General features: G+C 41.7%; 2 protein-coding genes across 3 annotated transcripts; both read right to left on the reverse strand.

The window, feature by feature from the left end:
* Positions 1-53: 53 nt before the first annotated feature.
* fdps (farnesyl diphosphate synthase (farnesyl pyrophosphate synthetase, dimethylallyltranstransferase, geranyltranstransferase)) lies at positions 54-10,120 on the reverse strand. 2 transcript variants are annotated; one of them, XM_050046795.1, is made up of 10 exons: positions 9,969-10,120; positions 9,342-9,497; positions 9,108-9,248; positions 6,471-6,551; positions 6,221-6,343; positions 6,056-6,144; positions 5,895-5,967; positions 5,730-5,807; positions 5,497-5,631; positions 54-2,867 (listed from the first exon to the last, which is right to left on the reverse strand). In XM_050046795.1, the coding sequence occupies exons 1-10, from the start codon at positions 9,969-9,971 to the stop codon at positions 2,667-2,669; spliced, it is 1,080 nt and encodes a 359-aa protein (XP_049902752.1). In that variant the 5' UTR covers positions 9,972-10,120; the 3' UTR covers positions 54-2,666. The 2 variants fall into 2 exon arrangements, with proteins under 2 accessions (XP_049902752.1, XP_049902751.1); XM_050046794.1 differs by lacking the exon at positions 9,969-10,120 and having other exon boundaries at positions 9,342-9,951.
* Positions 10,121-10,540: 420 nt separating this feature from the next.
* fam189b (family with sequence similarity 189 member B) lies at positions 10,541-22,674 on the reverse strand. Its single transcript, XM_050046789.1, has 14 exons — positions 20,547-22,674; positions 20,407-20,463; positions 18,376-18,483; positions 18,105-18,221; positions 17,672-17,779; positions 17,333-17,493; positions 17,125-17,224; positions 16,970-17,042; positions 15,934-16,231; positions 15,492-15,853; positions 15,366-15,407; positions 12,958-13,133; positions 12,702-12,848; positions 10,541-12,589 (listed from the first exon to the last, which is right to left on the reverse strand). The coding sequence occupies exons 1-14, from the start codon at positions 20,778-20,780 to the stop codon at positions 12,335-12,337; spliced, it is 2,238 nt and encodes a 745-aa protein (XP_049902746.1). The 5' UTR covers positions 20,781-22,674; the 3' UTR covers positions 10,541-12,334.
* Positions 22,675-23,835: the final 1,161 nt, after the last annotated feature.

A 23,835-nucleotide genomic window follows, 5' to 3' on the forward strand; every position in this document is an offset into this window, starting at 1 on the left:
ACCTCACATGCTTCTAGTACTGATTATTGCTATGAATTAATCAGGCGACTATATTCTTAATGTATCTTTTAATTCTTTACAATTGTATGCAATGTCGCCATCATGGATGAATTACTGAACAGGCCTATAGAGTACAGGCCCAAGGGCCCCAGGTGTCTGGGAGCCCCTGGCCTTCACCTGCAAAATGTCACACAAATTCGCATGTACCAGTCCGGAAGGTACACAGAAGACAACAAAAAATTGCAAAGGAACTGCAAAGAGACAAAAATAACCACAAAAATGGGGAAAAACAAACACAAAGAGACAGAAAATGGCAACAAAAAGACAAAAAAATGCCTAAAAAAAACTCACAAAAATTACCTCAAAGACAAAAACTAAATACAAAAAGAAGGGGCAAAACAAACACAGACACTAAATGACAACAAAATTACCTAAAAACTTCCCACAAAATACTTCAAAGAGACACAAAATAACTACATGACGGGACAAAACAACCAAAAAGAGTGACAAAATAACTTCAAAAAGGAAAAAGAGACACAAAATGACCTCAAAGGAACACAAAATGACCACAAAAGGGGGCAAAACAACAAAAAGAGACACAAAATAAGCACAGAGACAAAGTAATAAAACAAGAACACAACAAAGAGATGCAAAGGAACTGCAAAGAGACACAAAATAACGACAAAAAAGGGCAAAACTAACACAAAGAGACAGAAAATGACCAAACAAGACATAAGATTACCTAAAAAAAACTACAAAATTACCTCAAAGAGACACAAAACAATCACAAATGACTATGGGGACACGAAAAAATACACAAAATAACCTCAAAAACCCGCAAAAATAGCTCAGTGAGACACAATGTAACTACAGAGAGACACAAAATAACTACAAAAAGGGGCAAAACAAACAAAGAGACAGAAAATGACCATAAAAGACACAAAATTCCCTAAAAAAAATTACAAATGACCTCAAAGAGACACAAAACAATCACAAAAAAGGGGCAAACAACCACAAATGACTACAGGGACACGAAAAAAGACACAAAAATACCTCAGTGAGACACAAAATGACTACAGAGAGACACAGAATTACCTTAAAGGACACAAAATTGCCCAAAAACCAACCTCAAAGAGACAATAGAACAACAAAAACGGGCACATCAATGAAAAACGGACTCAAAATGACTATGATGAGACACAAGATGACATCGGCAAAAAAAGGAAGCAAAGTCACCACGAAGTCTGTGTGTGTTTCCAGTCCTGTGTAGGAGAGGTGGTGGGGCCTTTTACATGTCTGTGCATTGTCTCATAATCCACCCATGTCAGTGTTGGGGAGTAGTTAGCTACATTTAATTAAACTAGTAGTTTAACTACATTTTGCAGTAGCTTGCTGGGAGCTCACCTACATTCATATTTGCATGGCGATTCAAGAAGTTACACTACTTTGATTTGGCATTTCTTGTGGCACTGTAATTGAACCCCCTTTCACAAGTATTGATTATTATTTCTTGTATTATTTATTAACTGATGTTCAGAGGAGATGTTGTATGCTACATAGGAAGCTACCTTGCTAACTAAGTAATTAGCTTAGTGTAATACCCCCACCTAGAATCTAGTTTCTGAAGGCAGGTGTCTGGAGAACATTGTATACAAAACCAAAACTGACATTCCTTGTATTTCCCAATAAATAGTGGGATATTTTATATATTTAACGGCTCTTTTGAAGTAGCTTTAGTTGAACAATTTTGAATTCTCGTGAGGGTAGCTTTGCTGTAGTTCAACTTCTTCCAGCGTTTATTAATTGGAAGCTTGCAAAGCTGCGTGTTCACAGTGGTAATCCTGAAACTGGAAGTCCCAGAATAGTCAAAAATGCCCTAAAGGTTCAATTCACTATCATATAAAACAAACAGAAGCATCTAATCCTCACATCTGAAAGGAGGGAAGTAGAAACTTTGTCATTTCTTGTTTTAAAAATGACAATTATCAAAATAGTTGATTTGTTTGGTCTATTTAAACCAGTGAATTGTTGTCTGTTTTTATTAACATTTATTAAGAAATAGAGAGTAAAGAGAAAATAAATGAAATTCATACATTATTTATTAAAAGTAATTACATTCAGACCAGTGCAGACTTTACAGCAGCAATATAAAAATATTTGAATTACAAAGCTAATGAAGCTGGACCCTCTGTCCTCTGTACATCTGCTGTCATACATGTTCGATCCCCATCAACTAATACATCTATTCCTATAAATTAAAACCTATCTGTGTCTTTATGCTGCCATGCACTCCTCAGGGCAAACCAATATGAAAGCTAGACCAGATCCACGTGCGACTCATTTCAGTGTCTCTTACATCCACGGGATTCTTCAGTGGAGAAACAGCTGGAGATGATTTACACTACGCACTGGTTTCAATAAATAGGTAGTGTGGAGCAAAAGAGGTGCTTGACGACATTCACAACCAAATATCTACAACTCATTGCAATGTTAAGAAACTACCAGCAGGATTTCCAAATGCTGTTGAGGTCATGCCTGTTTGGAGTCAGAGCCTCGTACCCGGCAAACCCATCTTACAGGGAGAGGAGCTGAGCTGTGCATCATGAGGAAAGTCAAACGGGATCCAGTCTGATGCACCTGACGCTGTTTATGACCACCGTTTCCTCTCACTTGTTCCTCTTGTAGATTTTCTTAGCAAAGTTGAGGAAGACCGAGTGAGGAAGGTTCTGAGCATGACAAGCGATGAGTTTCTGTAGCCGCTGGTAGCTCTCTTCCTCATACCTGTGGTACAGTGTTGGCATTTGCAGGGTGCTGTAAAGCTCTTTGACCTTTTCCACACAGGCATCATCATGGCGCCCATAACATGCCTGAGGAGGAAATGAGGATGAAATTACGTTTTGCTAACGTTCTAGCATGCAACTTCTAAAAACAGTGGGATCAGAGGTTGAAACATACATGTAGGAGTTAAAGGATCAGGGGACATATTCACAGTCATTCTGAGAACTAAAATTTTTACTAAGGAGTCCTAGCTCAGGAACGATTTAGTGCAGATCTCCGAGCAACTCTGAGCAAGGAAAGGATAAACTTTTCCCTCAGTGAGGAGGTGTGGTTGACCCCGTTGCTAGGTGTGACACCTTCCCTTAACAGATGTGATTGGTTGTCACAGACATTGCGAGTCTGAAAGGTGTGGACACCCAGTGGAGATGAAATGAACTGCTGACTGTGAAAGCATTGTCATTGCCAATGTGATCACTCTGCTGATGGGAGGTTGAGACAGACCAAAGTCATCACTGCTGCATTTTTCCCGTTTTCCAAATATCTTAGTGTCATTTTGTCTCTGGCGTTGTAGCATGGGAAATGTGTGCATACCCCTAATGACATCAACCACATATATTATCCCTGCACAATCTAATCTGTAGCATTTCATTTACTCACTGTCATCCAGCATTTGGAGAATATTTCTCCTTCCTCTTTGTCTTTCCACCATTTTCTCCTCTCATTAAGAAACTCTTAAGCCTCTTAAAAGTCGTCCTCCCTGCTCATAAGAGTTGTTCACCTTAGGAGCTCTTTTAAGGGCTAAGATGCTTTGTGAATAATGTCTATCTCAAATCACATACTTCCGTTAGTACACTTCTATGTAGTATGCTGTGTGCACTATGTACTCATTGGCGTAGTGCGTGAATTTCGACAGGGTAGTGTTGTCTCAAACCAAACTTGTGCACTCACCGGAAATTACGACCACAATTAGCTAGCATTAGCATTCACGTTATCGTTCGCGGTACCAAATCATTACAGACTGCTAAATTAACCCAATAAACATACTGCTGGCTTACATCCGACAAGAAGTGTCCATAGTTCCACACTCAACTTCTGGACCGTTTTGAGTGCACCATGCGGGTACTCATAGTGCACTGCATTTTTCCATACTTCTCAGTGTGAACGCACTTATGCACTCAAAATATTAAGTGTAAGTACAGAAGTACGCGATTTGATACACAGCACTAGTCCTAACTTTAAGGGGAAATTCTGAGAGAACGTCATAATTCTAAAAATGTTCTTATAATTTCGTCACTAGGAGCAACTCCTGGCACTAGGAAGCTTTGTGAATACAGCCCCAGGACACTAAAAACATACTATGACTGTTTAAACAAATGATTACAATAAAAAAATCTATTGTTGAATGACGTTTTAGCTGAATATAGATTTTTGAAAAAGCATAAACCATCTGTAAAAAGTGACACTTGTCATATGTTTCTGCATTTCTTTCCATTAAAAAACACCCCACTTTCACTTTACCATGTTGTACAATAACCAGTTTCTTATGGTGGTATAAACATTCCTTGTAATCCATTGCCTTGGTTACACTTGATCCAATTTTAAAAAGGTCAGTTACTTTAAATGAGATGATCCGTCAGTGAGTCATTGCTCAAATGTAAATGTACAGTACTGAGATGTAACTGTGGTATGCATTGTATTTAACCTGCTGCATGCTCTGTTATTGTGTTAAATATTTATGCATGCTCTCAAATGCATTTGAGACGTAAACAGTAAATAAAATAAATGGAATATGTTATATTGTTATTCCACACTTTTTTTTTTTTTTAATTTAAAGGAATACTTCGTCCAATAAATGACCCTTTGTATATCAGTTACGCATCCTTTGCTACCTTGAATTCGTGAGGAAAAATCAACAGTGAATGGAGAATCCAACAAAGGCTAACATTCTTTGTGTATTGCAGTAAAGGAGAATCACGTTTAACAAGAGCAAAACTATATCAAAGCATCCATTTCCAAACTTTCACACAACTCGTGCAGTATAATCCAAGTCTCTTAACCAGCCGTATGCTTAGTGCTTCCTGAACACATGCATTTTCACTCAAGTATAATGATTTAAAACACATTGGTACAAACATGTCTGGGCATGCACTCGTGTCCTTTTCTTGTTTGGTTTTTTTTTTGATTAAGCCTGTTGATTGAGTCTGCCTCTGCCCTATTGGATTTGTTTGCCTCCACTGTTTGAGTACACTCTCACCTGGTTCAGCAGTTGTTACAAAGGGACTCTGCTCGTAGGCAGACAAGTTTTATATTCTAATGCTTTAGTGAAAATGCATGTGTTTGAGAAGTACTGAGAATACAGCTGAACAAATGAGACTTGGATTGTACTGCACAAGATGTGTCAGATGTTTGAGCAGATATTTGCTATGGTTTAACTGTTGTTAAATGTGGTCCCCGTTTGTTTCAATTCATGAAGAATGTTTGCCTTTTCTGGATTCTCTGTTCACCATGAAGACGTGCGAGAAAAACAAAATTTCATCACGAATTCAACGTAACACCTGCTGAGCTATTGATAAAGAAATGGTCATTTTGCAGGTGAGCTATTCTCTTAATCTGACTGTATACAAGCGACAAAGTCCCTGCATACAACGTTTACAGTCAAAAATATCAGTGCATATTTGTGAGTGTTCAAACGGAAAGGGCTGTTATCCAAAGTCCCACCTCCAGTTCTGTTCTCTGTTCAGCAGTCATGTTTTGCAGGGCCTTCACCACCAGCCAGCTGCATTTGTTATCCTGGATGTCTGTACCGATCTTTCCTGTGACAGCAGGGTCTCCGTAACAGTCTAAGTAGTCATCCTGCAAGTGATGCACAATGGGTGGTTACTGACTGTGCAGTCTGCAGCACATTGTTCAATATGTGGCGTGAAAGCAAGAAGACGTAGACAAGTAATTACCTGTATTTGAAAGAACTCTCCCATCTCAAGTAAGATATGTTTGGCATTATTGTGTTCCTCTTCACTCTCAATTCCTGCCTGCAAAAGTAAAGCACAGTAGTCATGAGTACGACATTACTTTGTTTATTCCCTTCTGACACTTGTGTAGAATGAAGACACACTCACAATGTACATTGCAGCTGCCACCGGGAGGTAGAAAGAGTAAAAGGCAGTCTTGTATTTTACAATAGCTTTATACCTGAAAGACAAGCAGAGAAATAATTAACACACATTTGGGGAACAACATACTACTGTGCAAATTCTCTTCACAGGTTTCACTTTGCTACCTCTCCATGGTGAATCTGTTCAGGTCAATCTGACCGGGAGGAGCCGTCATGAGGTCCAGAGCTTGGCCCAGCTCAGTCTGGAAAGTTGTCTGAAACAAACAAGAGATGCAGTAAGAAACCTGTGGTAATGTGTGTGTTTGTGTAATCAATCAGGACGTATAGTACCTCAGTAAATAGCTCCAGTAGGTGGACGTAGTACGGCTGATCCCTGCAGTGTCTGCGAAGCAGCCTGTAGATGGAGCCCTCTAGGAGAAATGAGTCATTGATGGCATCGAGACCTATCCCATCCTTAAAAACAAACAGAGAAGATTCACCTCAGAAACTGGGCACGCCATTAATCGTGGAAACCAAATGATCACACTAAAAAAAAAAGGCATTTTAGTCTCTATTTTTTCTGTACTATATCAAGTCTGACCTTCTTGTACCAGCAGGGTTGTCCTCTCCGAGTCACGGATGCATCCATGATATCATCTGCCACGAGGAAAAAGGCCTGAAGCTAGAAGCAGTTGTGACACTTAATGAGAGAACGTAACACCCTTGCAACGTGTCATTACAACAGTCAGTCTGAGTCTGTGCTTGTTAGCTGGAGTTTTACTGACACACTAGGCAGCATGTAACAGCTAAAGCTTTTCTAAAGCCCGACCTCAATGCTGTGTAGCCGGGTCTAAAGAAAATCTTTAACAAATAATATGGTTAAGAACAGTGTGAAATTTATTGGATTGAGGTATAATAAACCACTGAGTCCCCGCTCTGTTCACATCACTTTTCGTGCAAAAACATCTTTACAATTATGAAGGCCTGACCATGAACTATTACACAAAAGCACACACAGGTATTACAGCACAATAGGCTCAGTTTTAAAGCATACGCTTGGCATTATTCTTTATTTCTTGTCTTGTCAACAACTCCTGAAAACCAATGCATCAGTCCGTTTTTCAGTGCTTTGTGAAATTTCAGCCCTGTCCCTGGCACTTGATCTCAAAATCATTTGTTCTTAATAGCATTATAAAAAAGGATCACAAACATATATCCAAACGTTATCTACTTAAAATTTTACTGTTGCATACAAATTTCTAATATTGGAATGAAATCATGAGCGTTTTCCTTGAGTTGCTGCACGCTCCCTGACCTCGATCGTTTGGTGTGAGGTGGTTATAAAACTCAGTCTGAGCTGTGTTAAGTCAGTCTTTTTCTCATCTTAACCTTTAGACAAAATCAAACATACTTAATATTACAAATTCTAAAGTTCAATGATCTGTCATAGACAGTTAAGCATGGAGTGAGGCGTGAACAAGTCTCAATTCTTTTGTACTGTGGAAAATGAGGAAAACTGGTAAAGCTGTGGAGTAAACAAGAGTCTGTGTTTAATTGGGCGTGATTCTTATCCACCAACCAGCATTTATTTAAGTGAGAAATATTCATTTTTTTTTAAATGGTACCCTTCTCATTCCCACAGTCTCCTCTTACTACAGGAAGTGCACAAACACAGTTTATCTTTATGGATTATAAAATGACAAGAATACTGTCGACATATGACGCCATTTATCTTGTGATTCTGGAGTTATGTGTTTTTGTGGACAGGTAAGGAATTGTTAATATGCCATATTTCTTAAAGGGAGTTTGGTGTAGTTTCTCCACCAGGAGCAGGATGGGAAATAATTTCAAAAGGAATCTGGTTGTAGACTTGCAAATAGTGAGCCAGCATTTGCAAAATCTCATAGACTGAGACAAAAAACTCACATTTCCTTTACATGTGAGACTTAAGTCCGACTTGAGTCTTTTAAATGTATTTTCAAAGTCTGCTTGTGTATGGTAGGCATTACTCATACAGGAAAAATTGGCATTTGATGGGGACTATTCATGGCTTTGGTGCACTAGTGAGCATTTAGTTGACATTATCCAGTGGTGGAATGTGACTCAGTTCATTAACTACTACTGTGCTTAAGTACAAATCTGAGTTACTTTTACTTGAGCATTTTCTTTTCATGCCACTTTCTACTTCTACTACATTACATCTCAGAGGGAAACAGTGTACTTTTTACTTCCCTATATGTTTGATAACTTTAGTTACGATCTGCTTTACAGTTTGTTTGTTTTTTACATACAAAACACTTTGAGAGTTTAGAAAATATAATGTTTTGTTATATATTAAACTATCTAGTTTATAAGATCAGCTGTAACAATTAGTTTATTGACAGAAAATTAATAAGCAGCTATTTTGAGCTTTTCATGGTTCCTGGAATCAATGAAATCTCCTTGCACAGCCACAGGTAGTCAGGTGCTGGTAGGCAGCAAGAACGTGTTTAATCAGCTTGACAAACAAATCCTCTGCACACAGACATAGACTTTACTCTGTTTTATTTGAGGGAACAACGCGTTTCACATTCAGCGTCATCAGGTTCACCTCAGTTCATGGTTCCGTTGATGCTTTTTTTTTTTTTAAATAATTTTAATGCATCTGTAATAATATTGAGGTGTGGACGACTGGTTGGACAAGACAAACATTGTGAAGGTGTCACTTTGACCTTGACGGCTGTTCTCCCTATTTTTTACAGAAGAAACCCGTTAATTGACTAATGGAGAAAATAATCAGCAGATTAACCTGTAATGAAAATAATCTTTTTATAGTTTAAAACAAGCTCCACCTCAACCAACTTAAGTAAAATTCTGCTTTTATGTTAATGCAAGAGCAACAATAATCTAGACTTAATATCTGTAAGTATAATAATCAAAGGGGACATTTTTCCTGAGAACATTACTTTTCCTTTTAATACTTTAAGTACATTCTCCTGATTACACTAACATGCTTCTAGTCAAGTAACATTTCCAATGGTGGACTTTTACTTGTAATGGAGTATTTTTACAGTGTGATATTAGTACTTTTATTTAAGTAATTGACATGAAACCTCCCTCCAGCACTGATATTATCAGGGTGCCTTCTGTAATAACGAAACTTGTCACCCAGTGGACAGGTGTGGCTAACTGATGTGTGGTTTTATTAGTTTATGTGCAACAATGCAGTTTTTTCTTTTAACATATCACACGTCCTTACCAACTCAATGCACCATCCAACCACGAGAGCCCGCCGCACGGTGTCCTGTGTGAGCTGAGTGGGTGGCAGAAGCTCCCTCAGTGAGCCAATCACAGACAGACCTCGGTTCCTCTTACCTCCAGGTGAATTGTACACCAACACCTAAGAAGGACGCAGATGGGAGGAACCACGTGAAGTAACACTTTAGCACTTGTCAGATGTAAGTCAGTAGACACACAGTACACATACACACACCTCTTTTAACCTGTTCAGAGCATCAGCCAACGCTGGATCTGTGAGGTCCCGCTCTGAGAGCTCCATCACCAGCTCGTCAAACTGGGCGTCAAACAGCCGAGGATCTGACAGCAACGCCTTTTTGCTGCCCTGCGTCCCGTTGCAAATGCTGTCCCCCTGGAAAGACGAGGTGCACAGCAGGACAGATGTAGTTTTTAGCTTGTGCGGGGAGACAGCGTACCACATGGTCCGGATTACTTTACGGGCATCAACGACCAAGCTTAGCAGGCGTCTCATTCTCAACCGTCCAAATGCCCTCCTCAGCTACTGTTAACAAGCTGGACTCAAACTTGCCGGACCGTACCACTACCTAGCTAACGTTACTTTTATAAACCACATAACGTTACATTTGTGCGGTTTAGGTAAACTGCTAAGCCAGTTAGCTCCATGGTCTGTTAGCCCAGTGAGAGCAGTAAAGAAGAGCAGGGATTAGGTCAACATAACTATGATTAGCTAGTTCCTTATCGTGAGAAGAAGCGTTAGCTGACGTTAGCTTACATTGTCATCCAGCATCCTGCCTGTTTACAAAGTTAGCCATATCAAACCGAATAAAATTATCTTTTTGTTCATACACACGCCTTTACATACCATAATAACACTGTCCTCTTATCCCAAACAGTTCGGTGTGATACAGCAAAATAGTTAATCTTCTGTTTATTCGTCTTGCTGTCAAACTGAAGTCTGTGAACGTCTCCTCAAACCAGGATGTGCGGGTTGTAGTTCGCTGTCACGACGCCGTCTGTTTTAATACAAAGCAGTAGAACTGAATTTCCCAACCGCCATCGCGGGTGGTGCATATGGGCGTGGACTTCGGAAGGCTCCATTTGACATTGAGCAATTTGATTGGCCGGTGCCATCGAACCAGGATGGGCTTTCACACTGGCTGGCCAATAGGGTTTGAGAAGAGGTGGGGTTTAGGTGGAGTGGGGAGATGAGTGAGAATTGGATTTGCCAGGTGGTGAGCCTTGTGTTAAAGTAGAGAAGCGAGAAAAAAAAAAGACAAAAAAAGATAAAGAAATAATAAAATTTAAAAAAATAAATAAAATACAATTTTATTTCATTAGATTAAATTCAATTAAAAATAATAATAAATAAAAAAAACCTTGAATATTATTTTTCCCTTTATAATATGTACAAAACATCAACATGGGTATTTTTATTTGATGTCTATCATTTATTTCATATTTTCAAATACATATCTTGCATTGAAAGTTTTGCCATTGACACTGCATTTAAAATCTGGAATAGGTGTCATATTTAGTTACATTTATTATTCAGGTTTCAAGGCTCTATTCTGTTAAGCCTGCCATACAGATATACATTTCTTCAAATAAATAATGTTTTATGCAAGACAGGAGGTAGAAATACAGCTCAGTGCCTTAATAAGGGAGTGTATGGGTGTGCCTGTGTTTGTGTGCAGGCAAAGTGTGTATGCGTGTACATCATTAAAATTAGGTACATACATATGACTGTATCCAAAATGTGCCTTTACTGATATGGAGTCAATATCATCACTTAGTGAGCACACCAAAAAGACTTTCCAAAGAATAAAACTCCAATCTGACACAAATATTTATACACTTCAAAACCCAGTATCCAGAGCTGCCAGATCCATCAAGTCTTTTTTGTTTTTATTTACCACCCATCCACAACCCCCTGCAAAAGAACCATTCCAACACATTGTGTGGAGCCCAACCTCATGACAAATTTGTCTGTACATTTATTGCAAAAGACTCTTCTCGTCATCAGAGTCACAGTGCAATTTACACCTCTTATCGTACAGGATCTGGCTGCTGAAGCCAGTGCACTTGAAACATGTTCAAAACCTCAAACTCAAATTAGGATGCAGAGGCATGTTTGGAGCCATCTGGCATAAAACTTTGGGAGCACTGCACATCTTCGACCTTCCCCTTCAGCTACCTATAAACACAAACACATTTCAAATGGCTACTATCATAGGTCTCGGGTGCAAGAGGAAAAAAAGTAAGAAGCATTGTCAAAAACATGCAGATAAAGACATTCTGAGGACATGTTATTTAGTTACACAGACGGTCAGGATTGAATGCACAAGGTTCCTGTTGTATTCGGAAGGCTGTAGCAAAACATGCACATATGCAAATCAAACCACCGTGTCCAGGGGCCACCCACAGGGAATACGTTTCAAAGGCTGAGCATGTGTCTGTGGCGTGCATTAATGTCAGTGTTAAAAATGCTGGCTGCCTTTTCTTTTTTGAAGGCCAGTGTGGAGGTGGAAAAACGTGGAGAAAGTGGGAATCTGAATTGAAAAAAAAAAAAAAAAAAGAAGACAAAATCAGCAACTCAGTTAAGGGTTTTTCCGTGTGCAGCCTCATCTGTTTATCTTACATTGGACTCAGCTAGCTATGTTTATTGAGATGCTTTTTTCTTTTATAAATGGAAGACAAAATAAGGGTTTCTGTGATCACTTCACCTGAGCGATCCTGTGGATGAATAGCAATGTACAAAAGGGCCAGAAGCATATTGCAACCCATAATCATTATTATAATTAGACTGAATGTACATGTGAGTAAGTGGTTGTTGTAGCATGAATGCCAGTTGAGATCTGTCTCCAGTCTTGAGGAAAATATGTGTTCAGATGAGTTTTGAGAGAGGGAAAAAGATGCTTCTGGTTGTTTGTCTCCGATTTTTTTTTCTTCTGTTCGAACCACCAGAAATAAGCATCTAGTGACTGTTTCACTGATGTTGAAGAGTGGAGAAGCGTGAGCTCTGGGCTGATGTTCAGAGTGATAAAGAGCACCACTGAATAAGGCCATTTGCACAGTTGGCTTCAGGAAACGCAGGTGACAAAGAGGAAAAGGAGGGACGATAGATATCTCCACTGCACTGCCTCAGACTCTCCTTTTAATCAGCCTCCTATCCCCATCTTCCTCACAACCTTGTCAACCTCCTCCATCCCTCCCTTATTCCTCCCCTCCTCACAGCGCAGACTCTGAGTAGAGAGCGCCTGATGACCCATGCGGTGGATGAGGTGTCACTAATCGACGTAGTGACAATGAGGATGAGGAACTTAAATCCCCACAACTGCGCAGGTGGATCCCCTCTGGCACCCGACCGCCGTGGTGCCTGTTGTGTCGACTGTCACTATGGGAGTGGTGGTGTCCACGGCGATGAGGGTGATGGGCGTGATGGGCGGGGTGTCCTCGGCTGGCGTTCCACGGGGTCAGCAACACCTGGAGGGGAGTTTTTCCAAGCACAAATTTAAGACAAAAAGCAGGTGGATTTACTCGCAGGAGCACTGAATTATTCTGACGTGGTGGCGTTAAATCAGAAGTGGTGTCATACTTGCTCCAAGGGCATGTGGTTGGTGGCAGCGCCCTCAACTCCACTCCTCCTCTTAGGCCCCTGCCCTGTGCTCCCAGTATGCTCGGAAGAGGGTGACAGGTTGCGTTTGGAGCGCTGCAGGAAGCGAGCCACCAGACCCCGAGTCACCTGAAGAATCAGTCAAGATGATGAAATAAGAAAGTCAAACAACAGTCCAGCTTTTGCTTTTGTATTTTCAGATATTTGTTGCTTCTGTATCAGCTATTTTAAGACGAACCTTAAGGTCTCCTAGGGAACGGTGACAGTCTTTAGGTAAACGCAGTGGAGAGGTGGGGGGAGGTTTGGAGGGGACCTGCAACCCTGTGGCTGCTGATTTCACGCTGCCTTTCCTCGGTAGAGCTGTGGCAGGAGGTAAAGAGGTGCGGGGCAGCAGACATGCCTCAGAGGACGGACCTGTAAGAGATGGAGTCAGAAACAAACAGATTTTAGATACAGAAGCTCAAAATCAAGCTTCTTTAAACAGAAAAAGAGAACACATTGATCTAATTTTAATGACTTTACACTGGCTGCTCATTTGTTTTAGGATTGATTTAACTACTTTCAAAGCCCTTCACGGCCTGGCCCTAGAATATATATCAGAACTACTGTCACGTTACCCTCTGATCCTCAGGCACGAACCTGCTAACTGTTCCCACCTCACGCTTCAAGACTGAAGGGAGCCGAGTGTTTGCCTTCAGGGCTCTTCAGCTGTGGAAAGACCCGCCTGAGGAACTCCTGCTCGCTGCGTCAGTATCTCCTTTTGAATTATTTATAAAGACTTATCTTTATCGAAAGGCTTTCCTGTATTTTGCCTTCACATTTCAGGTTTTATTCTTAACTACTGAGTTACACTGCACCGTACTCGAGACATTGTACCTCTGACCTCTGCTCTATTTTACTTATTACTCACCCATTGTTTTTACATCTTTCCTTGGTGTTTTAATTATGTTTTTAATCATCAATTATTCTTAAGTTTACTCCTCTTTTTCCCATCTGCTTGCCTGGTAAACTAAACATAAACTCTGTATTTTATTATTGTGTTTTATGTGTAAAGCACTTTGGAATGCTGGTTTTGATGAGTGCTATACAAATAAACTTTATTATTATATAGTTGAATTGAACCTCAGCGAGAGCCAAGCCAAACACAATACTGAATAAACTACTAAAAAAAGAAAGGTTACAATGCAAAATGAACTCCCTGACTGCATTTTTAAAAAGGGGAAATGAGAAGGTCACTGACATTTAACAGCAGGATCACTACCTTTCTGACATCAGGTTGGCACCACAAGACCTCATACTTAAGTCCTCAAGAAACAGCTCAGAATACACAAACATTCTGGGTGTAAGCAGGCAGCATTTGATTCTATCTCTGTCAGCTGTGAGATTCTTTTTGGAAACTGTAGTTTAGCACAGAGTATTGGATTTACTGTCTATAATAAAATACGCCAGACTGTCCTCATGCTCTGTGAGAAACAATACAAGCATATGATTGTGTTGAAATGTAAAAGTCAATATTATAAATCTTCTGTAAAAGGTAGAGGTACAATGAGCTACTTGAACTCTCAAAGATGCAGGTTCATAGAAAGTGCTGAAGGAATGAGTCCTAACACCCGGACATGAGTTAGCATTTATGCACTCCTGGCTCCCTCGTCTCAGAGTCAGAGGGTTTTTTAATGGAATTTTGGTTAGATGCTTAACATAAGGTCTGTGGTTAGCACAAGCTCAAGAGACTTTCACATTTTCAGCTTTTACATATCTTATAAAAGGCGGTTGCTAACAAATGGCTAAATGAGACTGCAGAACATCATCACGCCACACATGGCTTAACAGCCTCATTGTGGTGGCAACACTGAAGTCATACAACTGTAGTGTAGTTTGATTATCGCCTAATGTTAGCTTTATATCTCTGATGATTGCATTTATGCTTAAAAAATTGAAAAGCGGTGATCATATAGATAATCTTGCTGAACAAAACATGTAAGTATCATAAACTTTTGTTTGCCACAGATCATATTTTCTGCAAAAATCTAATATAAAAATCCAATTTGCTTTTTGACGAGGGAACCAATGTGACACCAACTTCCATCCCTGCAGCACAATATTGTGGACTTCCTGCAGTGAAGCCCAGTAACCACTGCAGGTCATTTGCTATGTCCCATGACATATCCCATTATTTTGCTACGTGAGCTTTTTCACAGGACAAGAATCGCAACATTCATAAATCAGGATGTGTGACATGTAAATGAGGAGCTAGTGAGGCACATTATTGTTTGCAAAGCAGAATCTAATTTATCAATCTGTAATCAAATCACTGCTAATTTAGATGTTGTGGAAGTACAGTGGATTTTCATAAATCACACGCGCACAGGGACAGATTCGCACGTCTCCTCCGGTGTTTCAATCTGCACTTGTTTGTAAGAGATAAATGGCGGCCATTAGGTGCAAATGGGCTGAATTGTGTCTCATCTAAACAATTTGGAGGTATTTCCTTTTGGGCTTTTTTGTCTATAATCTGGCAGTTGAATGTCAAAAGAGACAGAGAGGAAGAGAGAGTGATGACGTGCAACAAAGCCAGATATTTTGCGCTTTAGATCACTGAGCCACCAAAACATCACATCCTAAAGCCGTGCAGATATAAGCTCTTACCTGTGTCCATAGATACTTTGCTGCCTCCAGAGCCAAAGTCAACTACAGAGGAGGAGATACAAGGACAGGTTATAGACACTGAAATAGTAATGTAGGTGATGTACTCCTTTTTCGTGTGGGACTTACCTGTATCAGTCGAGGAGCCGAGGCCTGGCTCACTGTGTGACCTCACAAGACGCAGGAGTCCTTCACTACCCCTCCTCACACCCTCTCCATCCTTCTCACCTTTACCGGCCCTTCGTCGAAGGTACAATGGTTGGCCCGGGAGGGGTGGCCCATTACCCGGACCACCACTCTGCTCACTGGCAGCTGGGGACAACGAAATGGGAGGAGCAGAGGAGAATGGGGCAGCTCCTTGGTGTGAGGGAGTGGAGGGGCGAACTCGAAACTCTGGGACAGAGGACTGCTGCGGAGATGTGGATTTCCCTATTGCTTCCAGCTGGGAACAACTACTAGCTAGCATGGCCTGGCGACGCAATACTGGAGACCTGCAGGACAAGACAGGAGAGCACAAAATAACACCACTGACTGTACAGCTTTGACATTATTAAACTATGCTTGTCCTCACCTGTATGTGGTGGTTGCCGTGCTGGGCGAAGAGCACGAGTTGGACCGCTCTCCTCTGATGAAGCGCCTGGCTCTCGGTCCTCCTGCCAGAGGACTCTCTGGCGTCTGAGACGGGGGACCACGAAAGCTGATGTACTCCCCACTGTCTCCTCCGTCTCCCACCTCGCCAGTGTTCCTGTTGCCCCTGTCCCCCTGAGTCCTCAGCCCGACCTCCATCAGACAGGAGTCCTCAGAGGGGGAGGAATCATCAGGGATGTCCACAATCTCTGACATCAGCAGAGATCCACTGTCCATGGACACTAATGAAGAAAGGTAGGTAAGCCTTTATTATTAATAATATCAGTGTGTCTTTTTAAATAAAGGTTAGACAAAAAATGCTGCTGTCACAAAAACAACTGAATTGCTTTCTATTTTCCCAGGAGGCTAGTAACCAACAGCAACACAGGATACACTGAATTTTGTTTACCACAGTTACCTCATTTGTTCCACCGTCTGCCGTTTTAACTACCGGGGATTGCACATGCAAAAAAAAACTTACACTGATACTCTTTGGTAATTGGGGATAGCTACTGATAGTTGTGGAAAACAAAAGTGCTATCTTCTTCCTGTTTTGGTTCTGCAATGGTTGATGCACTTCCTTCGAGCCATAAATGGAGGCTTCATTTTCCCTGGAGGTTGTTCCCAGTGGCAAACAGAATTGCATCGTGAAAGCGAGGATTATAGGGAACCAATCGCACGTGGGAGAAGTCTTTGTTCTCCCTGACAGAAATCTATTCATTTTAACCCATACCACGACTTTTCTCTAACCTTAAAGAGATCCCATCGGGTAGAAAGCCCTTGAGGAAAATTTCTCCCAGCTGCGACCCAATCTAAACACTGAGTCATTATTCTATATACTTCATACTGATAAGTTAAAGCAGTAAAACTTGCCTATTCCCACTTTAAAATACACACTCCCTGATCCTGATCCAGGACCCCAGAGCACCTCCAAATCCCCTCCTTTCAGCACATTGCTGACATTTAAAAGCTCTTCTCACCTTCTCCACTGAAGGCAGTTGAAGTCCCTCTCTCTCCAGACAGCTCAGTGCCATGGGGATCAAACACTGTTGCCTTGACAGTCAAAGTAGACAAGGATCAGCATAGGACATCACACATAAAACACACACAGGTACACACACACACACATCCTCACCTGGCTTGCAGCTCTTTGTCCCATCACAGCCTCATATGGAGGAGGGCAGTCGGTGGGGTAGAGAGGAACAGGGCTCTCCATGGAGCCATTGTAAGTGATGCTGGGCGGTAACACAAATATAAATCATTTTCTTTGTATTGTAATTGCGTGTATGATTATTACTCACTGTGCACAAGTGATGTGTAATAATACGTATTAGGTGTGGTACCTCTGAGCGTCTGTTTCAGAGCTGCAGGTGTACTCAGGAGGATAGTACGGGGGCGGAGGGATGGGTGGGACAAACTCCTCAAAGTCCATGATGTTGGTCAGGAAGGCGTCCTGAGGAGTGGTGCATTCTGGGTTGACTGAACGAGAGCGATGCGGGGCCAGCTGGGCGGGGAGAGTGGGAAACACATCGCCATCATACAAAGGATTTAACTAACTGCAGCATTTGTACAAAGTCTGTTCTCAAATGTGCAGCTGTGTGGTTTATTGCTGAGCACTTGTCATTTATGGGGGGGGAAAAAGCCAGTCTGGTAAATGTGAAATGTGCTGTGTCTATACTCACCAGGTGCACGAGGTCCAGGGAGAATATGTGGATGCTGCACGTCACAGTGGACAGAGTACAGATGATGGTGGAGAGAATGCTGAGACCGCATGCACTGAACAAAAGGTCCTTTAGAGAGATACGCATTCAGAAAATCAACATCTGACAACATAGAGGCATTTTATTGGTAAGAATATGTCACATTTATAAGATAGTTTGACTTTGTATTTCCCCACTGAACTTCAGTGGAAGGCTAGTAATAAAAAGAGGGAAGTCTGTATTTTGTAAAAACAGTATAACTCCAGAAGATATCCACTTGACTTGTCTTGATTTTTGCATAAAACAAGGACTGTGCTGTCTCCCCAATCGCTTTATATCTTAATATTGTGTATGATAAGATATACTTGAGAAACTGTGAAGCTATGATAAAGTGACAGAGACACATCCTACCCACCTTCAGCTGATGCCTGACTGAGTGACAGTCAGCATTCAGGTAGAGCACCAGGGTCTCCTCTTCTGTGATGGAGCAGGAGTGAGTGGGCGCGCAGCACACGCACACACCATTCTCCACCTACACACATTCCCATACACAGAGTTTTAGCGTGAAGCGCTGGACCACACACTAAAAACATATTTCCAGTTATCCCTGACATGTTACCCATGCTTCTGGCTGGAAGGGCATTTCTGCACGAGGCACAAGACAACAGTTGTATAATGTTGTGTACCTGGCAGGTGAGCATAGACTTGACCATCTGCGCGTTCTGACAGGAGAGCATGGAGCCGGCCAGGCTGAGGATCACACACACCGCAGACAGCAACATGAACAGTGACACCTGCGGGGGGGACACAGAGTCGTGTTTTGATTTGACGCAAGGTGTAAAAACTCGTGCCACAGAGGGCCGAGAGCGTGCAGTTTTTTTCTTCCAACCAAAGGCTATGCCAGGTGACTTCACTAATAAACAGAACTTCAGCCAGCTAATCAGCAGGCCCACACAAAATCTGTGCACAGAAATGACGCCTCAGCAGATTTTCTGCAGATTGAACAAAACAAAAGTTATCTTAAATGTGTTGGGTTGGTTTAGTGGCATCTAGCAGTGAGGTTGCGGAACTAAAACGTCTCCCGTGTGCCAAGCATGTAGAGGAACTGGTGGCCGACGTGAAAACGTGAATGGTCCTATCTAGAGCAGTGTTTGATTTGTCCATTCTGGGCTACTGTAGAACAACATGTAAGACTCTGTGGAAGAGGACCTGCTCTGTATGTAGATACAAACAGCGCAATCTAAGTGAATGAAATCACAATGATTTTATTTTTTAGGTGATTATACACTGGAGGAAGTTGTGAATATTATATACCATGTCTGCCGATAGATGCCCCTTAAATCCTACACACTGGAGTTTTAAATGAAGATGGTTTATCACATTACAACCAAAAATAAAAACAAAACATTCTGCCAAATGCTGAAGATTTTTATTCTGGATCAGCGCTGTAAAATGTAAAAAAAAAAAAAAAAATAGAAAAAAAAATCTGCAGGTTTTCTTTGGGTCTGCTCATCAGTGAAGAACTTGGATTGGTTTTTGGATGCACACTTTTTGCCCTCCATGTCATTTCCAAATTGACTAACCTCAAATTAGCCGTGGGTGTCTTAGTTTGAGTGTAATTTTACTGAATTAAATACATGAATATGCAAAATAAAGGCTCAAAGTAAAACAGTATTTTTCATGTAAAAATATGAAAACATTTTACAGCTGCTCCTGAGCCCTTGAAAGTGCAGGACCCACTTAAAGGCTCTTTCATTTTTCAACTGCTGCTCCTAAAGTCATGAATAAACTTTGAACCTCGTCTTTTAAGACAACAGGATGAGAAGTCCTTAAAGTGCTCAGGTAAGACGGATATTTGACTATGTTCAATTCCAAGACATCAAATCTGCTCAAGAACAGCCACTTAAGGGAACGTGTGGTGGAATAGTTTTGTCAACCTGTCACGTCAGTTTATATCAGTGGTTCTCTACCTTTTTCATGTCTAAATCAATATACGTTAGGTCATTGACCCCCATTTGATAATATTTTGCTTCAGGGATCTGAACAGAATTTGGTATTTAGATATGAAAAGGAGTAGAATTTTATTGTTGTCAGCTTCAGTTGAGGAGATAACTGTGGAGGAGGTGAAACCTATGATCAGAACAGTTATTTTAATGACTCTTAATCACAAAGGGTTCACTTCTATCATGAATTAACAGTCTCATGTGTAGCATTTAGGGGCATCTATTGGCGGTAATAGAATATCATATTCATAACTATGTTTTTAATAGTTTAGAATCTCCTGAAAATTAAAAAGAAAGTTGTGTTTTATTACCTCACAATGAGCTGTCAATTCATGGAGAGGGTCCTCTCCTACAGAGTTTCTACAGTAGCCCAGAATGGACAAATCAAACACTGGCTCTCGATAGTGCCATTTTTGTTTCTGCATCAGCCAAGCTTGGCACACAGGAGAAGTTTCAGTTCTGCAACCTCACTGCCTGACGCCACTAAATCCTACAGACTAAACATTTAAACTATTCCCCATTTTTCTAGGGACCCCCTCAAGGACTTCTGGTTGAGAGCCACCTGTTTATTTTATGCTTCATGGTGCATATCCTGGAGCAACACCTGAGTTTTTTTTAGGCTCCTGTGATCCTCTTTACCCTCAGTGACACATGGTTTTACACCTACAGCCGAGAGACTTGAATGCTCCTTGTATCATGTAGAAACATACATACCACCAGCGTCAGAGGTCTCCTCCATGAGATTATTCCAACTATCCCTGATGCCACCACCTGCAAACACACACCACATGCATCAGAAAATCTTTGCCATTATATTTTTAATACTATATGTTCTCAGTCAGATTCACACTTACAAAGAAGCCAGCCCAGAATGGACAGGACTGCCTCACACGGGCTGAGGAGGTGAAGGCCATGCTGGTGAAGGAGAAGGCCAGAACCATGGCTCCAAGGCCCAGGTGGCAAAGCCCCAGGTACAGGAGTAGCCGTGCCCCACCAGGCCCCCGGCCCGACATGCCCCTGCGGCTGTCCGACCAGCCCCGAGACCCCGAGGCCGAAGCCACGCTGCTGGAGTCCGATGGCGAAGGCATGTCAGGCTCGTCGGTGTGTGCGGAGGAGGCTGGGAGAGCTTTCACGCTTACACTGGGCTCATAAAATAAAGTTCAGCTGTGTGGGTAGACGTGCGGGCGTGGAGAAGAGGGAGAGACATAAATGCTGGCTTCAGAGCTCCACTCTGTCACAATTATGCACCAAGCTCTCCACTGGCAGGTGCCATAGGTTCTGCGCAATGCCCCATGGTGCGCACTATAGTCCGGTGAGTGAGTCCAAGAACTTTGTCAGCAGAAAGTTGAGAATTGAGCAGCCACTACACACTCGCAGCCACCGTACTCACCTCATATGACGTTTCAGCCATGATACTAAGATAGCTTCAGTCAATACAGTGTCTGTTTCATCCCATGCACTTCACAGGCCACTATCACCTATACAGCCTATACCATTCTCGGATTAAAACACAACCACACTATTTATATGCTGCAATCTACACATCACTGTTATACTCATTTGCTTTATGCTGCTCCCTCCTCTCCATCCTCTGCCTTCCACCTCTCCCTCCTCTCGCCAGTGGCATTGCGGTAACTGGAGACCAGAGCAGGCCGCAGATTTTAAAGCATCCCAAAGAAAAGCAGCTCGCTGTTTCACCCCCAGCAGAGATGACACGAGCCGGTCAGTCCGTGTGTCCAATCAGGAGGAGCAACATCCGAACATGTGCGCTCCCCTCCCGCGACCTTATGTTAGGTCCTCATGCTGTCACGGCAAAAAGAAAGAAGACGGTGTGGAGATCAAAGCCCCAAGATCACATCGGTGCGTTCGGGAAGCGAGACTAATTACCTCGACGTGGACAGGAAATAAATATCCTCCATCGATTTTCAAACTGCACCAAAAATAGCAGCCGGGCTGGAATTAATTTCTCCGTACAGGTTTTGATCTTTGACAACTCCACCTCGGGGGTTTTGCGGTGGTCCACACACGCACCTAGACCCCCCCTTCCTCCTCCTCCTTCTCCTCCTCCGCCGCCTCTTTCCTCCCTGCAGTCACGCGGGCATCCCGTTCAGCCCGTGTGTTTGTGTGTGTGTGTTAGTGTGTGTGTGTGTGTATCCGGACGTTTACCTCACTGCCTCCCACCACACGTCACATGAACATAACATTGCCCGTAGTCTACCTATGTCCGGGATGACAAGCTTAAATCCATCCAAGTGAGTTATGAGTGATTCTTGGTTGAGGTGGCCCCTCCCTCTGCTGCTCTCACGTCTCCTCCTCTGCTCCTCGGCACAGCTCCGGCACTGGAGAAGGAATGTATCGTGTTTGCAAACCGAAACCTGCCCTGCGTGATGACAAGGCACGCAGGACGTGCAGGCAACTTGAAGATGCGGCAGAGCGCGCGCACACCGTCGTGGTGCTGATGCTGGGAAGGAGGGGCGGTTGCTTAGCGACAGGCTCCTGCTGCAGCGATGGGGTGAAAAAAAAAACACTATCATGGTAATGACCGCTGTTTTGGGAGGATTGTGGTTAAAAAGAAGGCAATGGGGGTCCTAATGGAGTCAGTGAGTGTCCCATAGAGGTGCCTGGTCTAATTTAGGCCGGTTTTAACAGTGTGTCTGTCAACAGACATATTTCCTGTCAGTGTCCTTGAGACACAAAGTCGCCTTCTGCTCTTATGTGAACTGCTTATTTGAATTTGAATTGAAATCCCGTCTCACTTATCCCCGGCTTACACCGCTACCACTATTTTCTGTCTTATCTGCTCTGCCTCCTCATGTAAAACTAAAACTATTATTATAACTAGTTTAATATTATTTTCTACATTTTCTATTTGTTTAAATTCTAAAAAAATATATTTAAAGGTCCAGTGTGTAGGATTTAGGGTAGCCTATATATTGGCAGAAAGGAAACATAATATAATAAGATGTTTTCTTTAGTGTATAATCATCTGAAAATAAGACCCATCCTGTTTCCATTGCCTTGGAATGAGCCATTAATATCTACATGGGGAGTGGGTCCACATCCACAGAGTCTGCCATGTTCTACGGTAGCCCAGAAGGGACAAACCAAACACTGGCTCTAAATAGGGCCATTTGCATTTTTTAGTTTTAGTTTGTTTTTTTAGCTTTTTTTTTTTTAGTTAGCAGTCCCTCAGCTACGGGGAGCATCTGAAAAACAGATTTATTTAATTTAATAAATTAAATTAATTAAAATGTATTATTTTTTAAAATTAATAAATCTAATTAAATTAATATATATATATATATATATATATATATATATTTTTTTTTTTTTTTTTTTTTTTCTCCACATCAAATCAAATCACCTGGGGTCTAATTTATAAAACAATGCATACAATCCATACTAAAAATGTACGTATGGACAAAAGCTAAAAATAATGTGCACCAAAAACCATTCAGCAGTTTCTGCTATCAGGCTTCCACCTCACCATCTGCATCGCCTATTTCCTATCTCCAAAATGTTTGTAAGCAGGTTTAAACTTTCTCCCACCAAGTCTGTTGTTATACATCACAACTCTTGCGTGGGAAGTGGTGTACGCCTCTTTCAGGGCTTGTTTTGTGTGTACGCAATGTTTATAAATGAGACATTAAAAAAACCTCACCAACATCTGGATCTTAAGTAATCAGAGAGAAAAAGTGAGCACACATTAGCAGGTGCTGGGCTAATGGCCTGCCTCCAACGAGCCGTACAGCATCTGAAAAACACTGATTTGTAATGTCATATTGTTTTATTTAGTGTTTTTGCTCCCAGCAAAAACCTCGTGACCAATGAACATTGAAGGGATTCTCACTGAGAGAAGTTTTAATGGCTGCAGTCTGCAGTCCTCACCACAAGATGCCACTAGACCCCCCAAATCATACACACTGGACCTTTAAAACTGTAAATAAAATAATGAGTACATTTGTAAAACAGATCATAGCAAGGACCAGAAAGTTGCAGTCTGAAGCCATAGCTTCCCAGCTGACATTTGTGTGTGGGGCCCATGTGGGTACTAAAGGGGCTAAAAAAAAAAAGGGCCTTAAATAGGATTGTCCATGGGTTCCATGCCAGTCGCCTACATGGTTTGGTTTAATCAAGTGGGCC

Source organism: Epinephelus moara, chromosome 6 (genome assembly GCF_006386435.1).
Source record: "Epinephelus moara isolate mb chromosome 6, YSFRI_EMoa_1.0, whole genome shotgun sequence".
NCBI classification, from domain to species: Eukaryota; Metazoa; Chordata; class Actinopteri; order Perciformes; family Serranidae; genus Epinephelus; species Epinephelus moara.

Bases quoted from the DNA above. Each gene is read 5' to 3' on its own strand.
- fam189b (XM_050046789.1), bottom strand. From the start codon at position 20,780: ATGCCTTCGCCATCGGACTCCAGCAGCGTGGCTTCGGCCTCGGGGTCT. The intron at 18,484-20,406 runs GTATGTATGTTT...TCCCCCCCGCAG, and splicing joins GGAGACCTCTGACGCTGGTG to GTGTCACTGTTCATGTTGCT. The intron at 17,043-17,124 runs GTGAGGATGTGT...TTGACTGTCAAG, and splicing joins GACAAAGAGCTGCAAGCCAG to GCAACAGTGTTTGATCCCCA.
- fdps (XM_050046794.1), bottom strand. From the start codon at position 9,617: ATGAGACGCCTGCTAAGCTTGGTCGTTGATGCCCGTAAAGTAATCCGG. The intron at 9,249-9,341 runs GTGTGTGTATGT...CGTCCTTCTTAG, and splicing joins CTCTGAACAGGTTAAAAGAG to GTGTTGGTGTACAATTCACC. The intron at 6,552-9,107 runs GTAAGGACGTGT...AACTGCTTCTAG, and splicing joins TTGGATGGTGCATTGAGTTG to CTTCAGGCCTTTTTCCTCGT.